The following is a 12,132-nucleotide window of genomic DNA, read 5'->3' as shown; positions in this document are numbered from 1 at the left end:
GGACTGTCATGGTTTAAAAGCTTTTACAGTGAGGTGAGGCCAACTACATAGACCCCTATTCATCCGCTGTCTTCACTAATGAAAAACACTACACATGAGACGAGCAGTGGCTGTGGTTTGATTCCATCCCAAGTTATTTCATATCAAAGGCAAAAACAAGGGGACACGGAAAAACTACTTTCCAATGTTTTCCTTTCCTATGCTAGAAACAGAGTCTCACAAGTGCAATACTTTAACTTCAGTGCCCTGCACATTGGGAATGAAAGGCTGAATTTAAAATGTTATACTTTTATGACTTTGAATGTAATAACAAGACCTCATGGACACACCTTGTTTTTTGGCTTTATAGGTCCTCACATAAATAATCCAATACAAGGCTGATGCTTTCAGAATGCATTAGTGAACATAGCCCCTAGTTCACTCTTAATATTTTAAAGTGTCCAGCGGACATATTTATGACTGGGTGTTCCCCTCTGTCTATTGTACCAGGGTGACAAGTCCCCCATATGTGAAGTAAAATGTCAATAAATACATCTGTATTTGGAAATGCTTTAACATTTATAAATCTTTAGTTGCCATGAATCCCAAAACTGAAAGCCATACTTTTTCCACGTCTGTATCAGTCTGTTCCCAGTTCCCACTGCCCAGTAATTCATTATCAGAGACAATTAATACAACACCACATAGATCCTGATTCAGCCAAGCTCAGGGGAGGACCGTGGGAGCTTACAGCTGCAATTGCTAAAATTGTTTCATTTTAAGATGCAAATAATTATAACAATCTAACAACATTATATAAAGCAATAGAAAACACAGATGTGTTAATTATTTCCAGCTGCTAGAAACATTATAGAGCAAATTGGCTGTTGTACAATAATCACAATAAGGATTTGTCCTTATAGGCTACTTTATATGTTTGTTCTAATGAGAAATTTAAAAAATCACTAACAGTAAATTTCCCCTGTAGACAGATTGGTGAAAGGTTTAATTTCCATGAAACTGAAAACGTTGTTTGTCTTGGTTTCCTTACACAGTATTAAATGACCCCTAAGCATGAATGCTTTCCGAGGTGAATTAAGAAGTCTGCAGTCTCAATCATTTTAGCGGAGGCGAGCTGCTGGTCTGCTGCTGTAATAAGATCTTGCAGAGGAAGCAGATCCACCTGTAGGTCGCGCTGACTGAGCATGCTCCAGTGTTGTGGCAACAGTACATTAGAGCTTATCACATTTAGCCAAAGTGGGCCTCTGCGTTTAGCAGGAAGGTGACCTTAGAGGGACAGCATCAGTGGGGCAGTGTATCCTCTAGAAGGTGTGATGCTGACATTTTGTGGCATGGCCATGGACAGGGCTTGGGGCTGGGGCAGGGGGGAGGAGAGGCATGTGTTTTTGCAGCTGACCAGACCCCCCATTTCCACATGAAAGGCCTGTTGAGAACACAGTGCATTCGACAGTCCTCACAGAGTATCAACAACAATTGCCTTCTATTCTTAGCCACGCAAGCTTGCTCAAGCAGCCCCCCTTATCACTCACCAAAAATGCACCTCTCTTTATAAACAACACTTCCTCCTCGTTTACTTCCCTCTCAATGCACCTGAGGTCAACTACAACTACAGAAGCTCTGTTGTCGATTATCTAAACAATTATCTCACATTATGGGTGTGACTTCATTAATATCTCCTCAATCTCTCAGGCCTTTCAGCTGGAGTGAGACTGATTTTAGTTATCCACATAGCAAGCAGTGTCTTCTGAAAAAGCACTCAGAAATGTTTCCCTAATGTAAACCCTACACCACTAAAGACAAGACAGGAGATGGAGACAAAGTACTTAATTGATCCATGATAGTTAATAAGAGATGAATAGTTTTATCTTGTTGATTCCTAAACACATGGCAATTAGGAGTAAAGTATGATAGAAATAGAGAATGAAAGGCTCAACTTCATCTTTGCAAATGCAAATGTATTAAGTAAAGACCGCAGATAGCTGGTGAAAGAGAGGAGAGCGGAGGGAGGAAGGCTCAGTGGCCAGTCTTTTCACTGAGGACCTAGGAGAGAACAGTGTGTCCAGTGGAGGGTGAAAAACAACTTCTGACACCACATACCAAATCACCCAGAGGACAAGGCTAATTCCTCAGCAAATAATTTACTTCAAACATAAACAGCAGACTGCACCACAACATGCTTGGTGGTCATGGGGAACCTCATTGTGAAATATTGACAACAATTTGGAGGTGAGTGAATTAGATATGTGATGAGAAATAAAAATGGGCTATTTGGGCAGGAAAACAACAACACAAAAACAACCACAACTTGCTTGAAATCTCATAATCAAGAGTATCACTCGTTTGTCGCAATGGGAAATTAATAAATAGGTAAGTTAATAATTGCTAAGAAAAAAAATAGGACTTCCACAGCAACTAATTGGCTTAACCATGGGGAACACTGTAAAATGTAGCTATTCCTATATCATAATATAGGAATATAGGAATCCTAATATATTGCATTAATTTGTTTATGACCGTTCTAAAACAGTAGGCTACTATTTAGAGTATAGTGAAAGTGCCATGTTCACAAGCCAATCAATTATAGCAACGGAAAATTATACAAATACATTAATTAATGTGGTCGTCACCTGACACGGTGCCGTTGACACTTTTCAATTGGACACTTGAATTGTGAGTATTATGTCAGAATTATGCCAGAGATGAGGTCACACTGTTTACACTAAATAAACATTTCAGCACCACTCGGGCTACTGCCTATTTATTTGGTGGACTATTGACTAACAAACATGTATTTTATAGCAATAACAAACACAGTCATTTATTGAACATAATCCAAACAGAATGAGAAAAGACTATTTCGTTTCATTAGGAGAAAGAACATTTAGTAAAAGTTTGAGTGAGTGAGCAACATGCTCCTACCTGAGAGTGCTTGAAAAAAGCAGAGATGCGAGTGATGTGCAGGCTGAGACATCTCGAGGCGCATCTTGCTCGGTAAATGCTGGAAGTAAAGAAGGATTCATCCTGCTTCCTCGCAGCGACATTTGCCTGGGTCGATAACACTATAATCCATAGACACAGGGTCACACATACATTTACGCTCCTGGGAAACATGGTCCGACGCTGGTGCTTTTTATCCCTCCACAGATCGGGCTACACTGCGTGTTGACTCCGCTGGAGAAACTAAAGAAACTTCAATTATACACTGGGGAGGAGTCAGAAGCCCGTGCGCCTTGCTATTGGAGGATCTCGAGGTGATTGGCGAATACGGCGGATGCCTAGTAGCAGGTAGCTTATGGACTCACTATGAAAGTTTCAAAAATATTGTGTGTATGAATAATACTGTATTCAGTAAGCAAATGTGAAGAATATATGTCTATAATGACTTTGTGGAGTAACACGACCATACCTGTTGTGTTAATTACGTGGAATGTAATCAAATGATGTTGGCTATCGATTAAGAATATCAATTGAATTTATTGGAAAAATCATAATTGCAGTATCATATACTTTGGTTGATATTTACAGTGGACCTAATATAGCTTACTACATTATTACAAACTCCCCAAGACATACATCCACCTTACATAGTAAGCGCCACATATCACATGTGTGCAGTGGATGGTTGATGTGTTAGACTTACTGCCATCTACTGATGATACAACATGTACAGAATGCAGAATAGACAGGTTGTCTAAACCAAGCCCCACATATGGTCCCTGGAAATCTTGCCAACATCCCAGGGAACCCCTTTCCTCCAGTATGTGCCTCACCGTTTAACAGTAGCTTGGAAAAACGATTCTACCTGGAAAACAATTAAAACCATCCTAAAGCAAATTCCTCAACATGGTCTCCCAAAATTTGGCATTGTTTCATAGCCCAAGGAATGGAGAAAATATGACATGTAGGAAAAGGTTGAAATCCCTGCCATTTATTGAAGAAAAAAGAGTCTGTATTTAATAAGAAAGTTCCCTAGGGGGTTTACAAGACACTCTTGCTCTGCTTTTCTCAGCTTATGGAGTATTTTCCTGCACACTATTACAGCAGCAGTGTAATGAGTTTTTATAGGTGTTGCTCTTAAACAGTATGCAGAATGGGACAGAAATGGAGACTTACACAACCATTAGATTTGGCTCAGGTAGCCAGCTTGCCTTGGGCCAGCGACGCTCTGTGCCAAATACTTCAGCCCTTACCTCTCTAATGAAATGAATCTGTTGATACGCCCATACAAGCACATCCTGGAAAGCATGAGCTACTGGTGCCAAGGATGGGGATCACCCCTAAAATGTTCCCACAAACAAGAAGAGTTTGGTCAGTTACGGTACATATCCTGTACCCTCCTGATGGTAATACCTCTACCTCCGCATGGATTTTATTGCCAAAGAACTTTATGTGATTTAGATAGGCACATCTCTTAAACTCTTGCACTTGAATGTAACTCATCCCATGGTGGCATAACAGTTATCTGAATGGGTGTTCATTTCCCTGGTGGTCTGAGACACACAATGTAACTTGTGGTGAGAGATCCCTCGCCACTCTTAAAATATTTAAACGCGGATGTCTGTGTACCTTAAAAACTGTGTAATGGCTTAATTTGTTGGCTTATTACAGCCATGTGTGGTAGGGGTTTTATGGTGTGTGGTGAAGGAAACGCACTGCCTGTGTGCGGTCCTAATGTCTCCTGCAGCCTGTAGGACACGCATCCCTTCGACTCCACGGTTTCATTGACTGGGAAAAGCCTCTGCCAATAGTGAACTCAGGCCATAAAGCAGGCGCAGGACTGAAGGTGTTTGTCTGGGCGGAGGTGGGACTTGATTTCAGCTACCTACGTCACAGCTTTAATTCAGACCATTAATTACTGTGGGTCTCCACTAGCAACATATGTTTAGATGTGTAAATAAACCTGTGTGTGCTCAGCTCAAAATTCTGTAAAATGTGTATATCTATAGAGTGGCTAGTAACTGTTTTCTATTAATAGATACAAAGGATGATTTGTAGGAGTACCATGTTAGCTACTTTTGATCATGCATTCTCTTCTCAAACTGCATTGTGCATTCTGCATTGTTTTTTGCTTTGTCAAAAAAAGATTCAAAAATCTTTCAGGATTTTGTCGACGAAACCCTTTTAACCCCAAACCTCCATTTAAATCCCCTCTGAACACCCTCACCTTACCAACCCAACCACTCTCCATGTGACCCTCTGACCTCACCCTCTGACCTTCACCCCTAATACACAAAATGGTTTCCTTAACACAAATACCACATCAAAGTAAACCAAACACCCACAGTAGAATTGATCTTAGACACTTTCTGTAGCATCTTGGAGTTGATTTAGTGTGACATAGTAGTTTGCTATGTCTACATTATCATCCCCTAACAACATAGGAAGCAGTCATATTACTTGAGTCAATAAGTTGGAGCTAGTGTATGGCAGAGCTCTTTGTTACTGTAAAGGCTCTTAAACTATTTCAACTCCTATGATTTTGTAGTCTGATATCTCACTTTTTGCAGTGTCTGCTATGGTGCCCAGTTTAGGAAAATATGGGCTTTTGTCACATGATATGGACAAAAAGTATGTGAAATGATAACACACCAGCATCAGCTTTCACCCTGTATTTACTGTATGTTCTTGAGAGAAGAACTTCAAGACAGCCATGTTTGATCTCAAAAACTGCAGGTGTAGGCCTGGCCTTGCCGTTATGAACACCTGCAAGGCCACTCAGATCAGAAGGACAACGGCTCCCGATTGATGATCAAACACGTGATAGTTATGTTATTTTAGTGGGGTATGTGCGGACAAAGTACATAAACTATATCAGTCCCTTCCATTCAAACTGTAGGCAATACACTGTATGAGAGCAATTACACAACTTCAAAGTTGCCTGTCTGTATGTGTTTAGACAATACTAATGAGAACCGTGAAAGGAGGTTGATGAAAACTAGGTAAATGCCATTTTTCATAGGCTGTGGCACTGATAACAGTAATGACTTTGCTGTTATTCTTTATGCTGAAAAGAATACAAATTCCTATGATTGTCCTGGGCTCAACAGATTAAGATTAATTAAAATGTGTATCAAGGTTTTAGCATTCATAATAATCTCTTTATTTCACCATCTGGCAGCATTCTTCCTAGGAAACCAAGGTCAATTCAATATAGACTTTGTCAGGTCAGTACACAAGTATGTTATTACAGATGAGTATCTTTGAACCAGAATGCCCTCTACCACAACCATCAAAGAAAACTGTGAAAATATGTACATGGAATGTCTTAGTAATCTGTCCTAAAAAAAAAAAAGAAAAAAGAAATCCAACACTTCCTCTTCTCCTCTGTTATATAGAAAGCAACCCATTGACAAAAGAAGAGGACCTCAATGAAAGACAGGAACATACAAGCCCTGTGCTTCTATTGCCACAGATTATGTATTGAGATATTGTTTAAAGTTGCACAAAAGCCAATAATAACAACAAACGTTATGATGCGTCTTCACTGAGTGCTAACACCTGGGATGACATCATTGCAATAGATATCAGTCTACCAAGTGGAGACAAGTAGGACTGAAATCTTGCCATCAAAAATACTGACACAGCAGTAAATTAAAATCTGTAATTGGTTATATCTAAGACCAAGCCAAGACATTTCTCTCATATTCGCCATGGCAGTACTGTTGCCTACCAGCAGGCGGGATCAGATCACACATTTCAGAGTAGGAATCATATGAAGGGACTATTCTTATCTGTATTGAGACAGTGATACAAATCTTGAATTAATACTCAGATCTGGTATTATTTGTCAGGTTTTAGTGAATTACCTCTTACAGTCATAAGTCATCCCACTCTAAGCATCATTCATTAGCCTTTGTTTATTCATGGTTAGTGTTATATAGATTAATATTATGGCTTACTGTATATAGTCTATGCATTCACAAAAAGTTTCCTACATGCCCTGTGAACATATTTGTCCTCTATATGAGGTTGGAAAAACCTCCCAGGGTAGAGAGGTTCTAAACATAGATGCCCTTGGAATAAGGTCTTCCTTTCACCACCTCCCCAAACAATACAGCATTGTGCAGTGGTGTGGGCAATGACATCATCAAAGAGCTGTTATTCTCATCTTTGAGCTTCACAAGGACAGTTCTATGTTGTTACCTCACAGCTAAGATTTTCCACATATATTTATGAACCATGAAGTTAAATGTACTTGATGGATGCATGACAGTCCCTTGGTGGCAGTTTGTCAGGTAGACAGACTAGGTATACTGTTTATTCTCTTGCTGGGTGGGCTACCCTTGCATTTCCATGCTGCCCATTAGCACTCCTCACAACGTGAAGCCACAGATTCCTCCATTCAATCAAACTGAAGTTTTGACAGGTCACATTGTCAAATTATTGTGGATGTAATGTCAAATGGACACAGAGGGATGCAGTAGCATGCCAAGGAATGTGTCTTCTGAGTAAAACAATGTCAAACTACTGAACTGATGCTACGTATTTTTTTGTGAAGTATGAACATGACACCTACATTTAGGGTTGAGAGGGAGGATGCGGTAAATTTGGAGTACCATTAATGACCACCAGGTGGCAATGTTGCCACACACAACTTTTGGGTACATGTCCTCAGCCAAAGCTTTGTTTTATTTGGCCATCTTTTTACCCCATGAGATGATCCAGCATTAATGCCCAACAATTGAGAATTCACAAGGGGGATTTTGTTCTCTCGTCTGAGGCACACAATTACCAGAGAGATATGATTGTAAAATATATGTTTTTTCGGTTTAAATGAGGCCCCTCTCTCTCTCGCTCTCTCTCTCTCTCTCTCTCTCTCTCTCTCTCTCTCTCTCTCTCTCTCTCTCTCTCTCTCTCTCTCTCTCTCTCTCTCTCTCTCTCTCTCTCTCTCTCTCTCTGCCTCTTTCCCTGTTCCTCTGCCTTACACAACATCTCTCCACTGTCACATGCAAATCTTCCTGTGTCATGGCAAACACCCTCATTTACACACTGTCATTGACATCTGGCTTTGCATGGACTGGGAGGACAGACACACTGAGTAGGCAGATGCAGTACATATACGCAGGCCTGTGAATGAAGCAGATGATAGTGTGGGGTGACAGTTCAATCTGCTGTATTACTATTGTCACTGGTGGAGTGGATGGCCCCATTACACAGCAATATGCTGATATGACAAAGCACACAACTGAATCCACTGATCCACCCCAGAGCAGTAACTGTAGCAGACATGCCCATCCCCCATCCCTCAAGCTAACAATATAATGCCACTGTCAGATCACAGTACCAATGAGATTTCCCTTTGTATAAATCATATATTGTTTGAAATGCTTCCTGCCAGTGAAGTAGAAAAAATAGATGGTCCACACTCACTTTAGTTGCAATAATAAATTGAAGAGTTAATTCCATATTTTCCAGCCAGTTAAGTAAATGTTAACCCTACCCTGGATCTTTTAATGGCTGTCTGGAAAATAACTGAAAATATTACCAGAATAATCAATGTATTTAATATCATGCTGAATTGTGTTTCATTATCTAAATTCTTTGAGAACAGAGCTATATTAACTCATTACATTAGCTGCAATAACAAAGAATGTAAAATGTTATTCCATATTTTTCAAGCCAGGTTTCTCACCTCAGTGGAGATGATAGAAGCAGTACTGTAAATTGCAATTTCTATTTAGCAACTGAGTGTGAAGGGTGTAAATATAACACCCCCTTGTTTAGTCCTGCCAGTATCTCCATGGAAACCTGTAATTGCTGACATTTCAACTAGCAGTACCATTAAAGTAATCTGCAATGTTGGAGCACACTTCCTTGTACCAAACAAATTGCCCTATGACGTGAATACACTTTTCAGACTATTCCAGTTCTTGTGACCTAAGACTAGAGATTTGAAGAACATCACTGTCCTGTGGAGGACAATAACACAATGATTGGCAAAAGGTTTTGCTATTCATGATCATTTAGGAGTAGCAAACCTATATCTTTACTCTCATACAGTATATGAAGTATACTTTCACTATTCACTTTTATGAATGATGAATCGTAGGTTATGTGTGTGTCTTGATTTTCATTTGGCACTTTAATAATTTGGTTTCATTGGGGCCTTCAGGCATTTCTTGACCAATAACTGAAACTTTGATAGTCACAATAATACTGTTTAAATTACACAGCAGTGTGCATATTCATTGATCGTTTTACATGGCCAGATGTAGTTTCTCGAGCAAACTGCTCATCTGCATCAAGGGAATGAAGTTGCCATTCATTGATAACTATCTGCTTATAAATTGTATGTTGACATTACAACTCTTTGAGAGACATAAAAGACAAAGACATAATGCCATTCTGTAGCACTTTACTGCTTGAGTTGAGGAGGAGGGGAGGGAGGGGGAGAAGCTGCAGGATCCACAGGTCATCAATCCTTGACCCCTGACCTCAGCCCTTGAATCTCTGACATCTGTCTGCTTTTCCCGCCTTTCCTCACGCCCTCTTGGTCTGTAAGGAATGTGACTTAGCTGAGGAGAGAATGCACTGGAGAAACCCTTCTAGAAGACTTCCTACATAATGCATTTTCTCCCTAGAGAAAGACTCACTTAAAATAAGGTCATACACTGTACCTACATTTGCAGCAAATCTAAATTCCCTCTATGATGTGAAATGTTATTTTACATTGAAGGTAAACATTCCCAGGTTCTATGACTGAAAATAGCTTTGTTATTCTTGCTTTCTCTGTTGCTGTGTCTGGAAAATGGGTCTGTATGACATAACAGCACCATAGAAACCCATGCGTCTCCCGCCTGTGCAGTTGGTTGCAGTGGGGGATGGGAGGAAAGGAGTGGGGGAGGGGTGGTACAGTGTTACTGATTACACAAAGCCTTCCCTCACCCTCAGACGCACACACACACGAGCACGGAAGAAGCACGCACGCACGCACGCACGCACGCACGTAGACACACACACACACACACACACACACACACACACACACACACACACACACACACACACACACACACACACACACACACACACACTTAGATATCTGTGTTGGGTGGATTGTCTTTGCCCTGCCAGACTGACTCACACACCCTGTGCTCATATTCTCTTTATGGTATGAATAAAGTAGTAGGGCTCTGGGAGCTAAATCCAATATGTCGATGGGCACTGCAGCACACACAGAGAAATAGACACAGCTGGATACTCCCCTGCTAGAGGCTGAGCTTTGCCCGCGCTTCCCAGGCCTAATAACAGCCCAACAAGAGTCGTGTGACTCGCGGCACCCTTCCCCCACAGCTACATTTTACCATCCCCGCTCTGTGCTGTCTAGAAAGGTCATGTGACCCTCATCAGTCTCCCGGGTTGGGGGAGGGGAAGCAGATTGAACCTGTTCTTTGTTAGGAGGTCAGCCCCAGCTCCATGGCAGGAAGAGCTCTTACCACACACATCATAATAGCAGTGCAAAAACACTAAAAATGTAGCCCAACTCAGAGAGCAGTGCAGCACAGAAGAAAATAAGAGAGCATTTACCAGTCATATAGCTTCCCTTGCCTGTTTCATGAGTGGGGTCTCACAACCATGTGGGTCTCACAACCTTGGAGGCCTGATAAATGTGGCATCAACAGCTGAAATGAAAAAGGTTATAATTCATGTCACTTTGACCCCTGAAAAAGGGATGATTATGGAATAAGGTCATATGCAGAGTTAGATTTTTCATCTCGGGGGTGTAAGTAGTAATAATAGATCAATTTCCTGCAGTTATACATTAGTTTCCATTGATGCCCTTTCAGTTTGGGGGTGCCAAAGAATCTTCCCTTGAATCATTATGTAGTCTATGACACAACCAGTATCAGTAATCAGAAAACTGAGCAGAAGTAATTAGACATCAGAGTGGTTGAGACATTGCTTGGATAGAATCAAATGAAGAGTGAAGGAGAAAGTGAATAGAAAATGTCTCTCTAGAAATAATTACATTGTAGCCAGTAGTGATGCAAGATATCAGCAACTTTACTCTCTCCAGAAAGAGAGGGAGACCTTGCATACCACATGGAATCAAGACAAATGTGAATAGTCCAATGTCAACTTTGAACACTGTGTTATGATTTTTACTGTCACAGTGTCACCAAAGCAGCAAATCAGTAAGGGAAAGTGTTTGGGCATAATGTATGGTTGCTCACTTCCTCCTGTTCATAAAAAGACACCCCAAGAAATGTCTAAAGATACACATCTAGAATAACTACTCTAAATGAATCAACACTTTAAAGGTTGATTAACCCTCCATAAACCCTTATAAAATATACATGCTTCAAAAACAGTTCATAAGAAAAAGTTATTCTATGTAAAGGGTGGCAAAATAATTATGCCAATCTGTACATGGGCCTTTATGAGGGCTTTATTAAGCCTTAACAGTGATAATATATGTATATATATAGCCATTATTTTCCTTGCACAATGACATAATGTAAGTATTATTTTGAGAAATAGCAAATAGAAATTCACTGAAACGTGGGCTTTGTATTGTGAGCTACTGTATGAAGAATAAATTGCATAATTTTGAGTCTTTTGTGCGCAAATATTCATGCCCATACGGTAACCAAAGGAATGTGTCACACCAATGTAGAGCCGTAATGATGTCAACTTGTTATTTACTTTCCAAATCTGAATGACTGAGCAAGGCGAAAGGAGAATTAATCAACCACTATGTGACCCGGCAGGCGAAAAATACGGAACTGTGGGGGAGGGGAATCGGCTCAGAGGCCAGATACATGGTAGGGTTGCATCATGCAAAGACTTCAGCTACTGTAGCCGTTTCTTTTAGTAGATCCAGCTCTTGGTCATTATGTCTTACAAATAATATGTTAATTCCAAGAAAATAAATATCTGGCTACTATAAGTATGCAATTAATTTATCTGGGTTTTGATTTTTAACTTCAAATCTATGTTCTGTGATTATACTACTATTGATTGATTTAGGCCTAGTTATTTATGACACACATGACATTTTGATTATAAATCTAAAGGGTAACATTACACTGAAAATAACACAGGGTTTAATAGCAGTTTTGATTACATGAAACAATTGTTGATAAGAGTTATTAATTATTATTACATAAACATTTTTAAGTACAGTGTTTA

The 12,132-nt window shown here is 40.1% G+C and overlaps 1 protein-coding gene across 1 annotated transcript in view; it reads right to left on the bottom strand.

Annotated features, from left to right (window-relative positions):
* The window catches only part of anos1 (anosmin 1), a 34,494-nt gene extending 31,368 nt beyond the window's left edge, over positions 1-3,126 (bottom strand). The window contains exon 1 of the mRNA XM_083681663.1: positions 2,920-3,126. Within this exon, the coding sequence (XP_083537789.1) occupies positions 2,920-3,111 (192 nt within the window). The 5' untranslated portion in view covers positions 3,112-3,126. The remainder of the gene's footprint in view (positions 1-2,919) is intronic.
* Between the last annotated feature and the right edge of the window lie 9,006 nt (positions 3,127-12,132).

Source organism: Argentina silus (assembly GCF_951799395.1).
Source record: "Argentina silus genome assembly, chromosome: 12".
Taxonomy (NCBI): domain Eukaryota; kingdom Metazoa; phylum Chordata; class Actinopteri; order Argentiniformes; family Argentinidae; genus Argentina; species Argentina silus.
The sequence above is the reverse complement of the archived record's forward strand: the minus strand, read 5'-3'. Positions and strand labels throughout refer to the sequence as shown.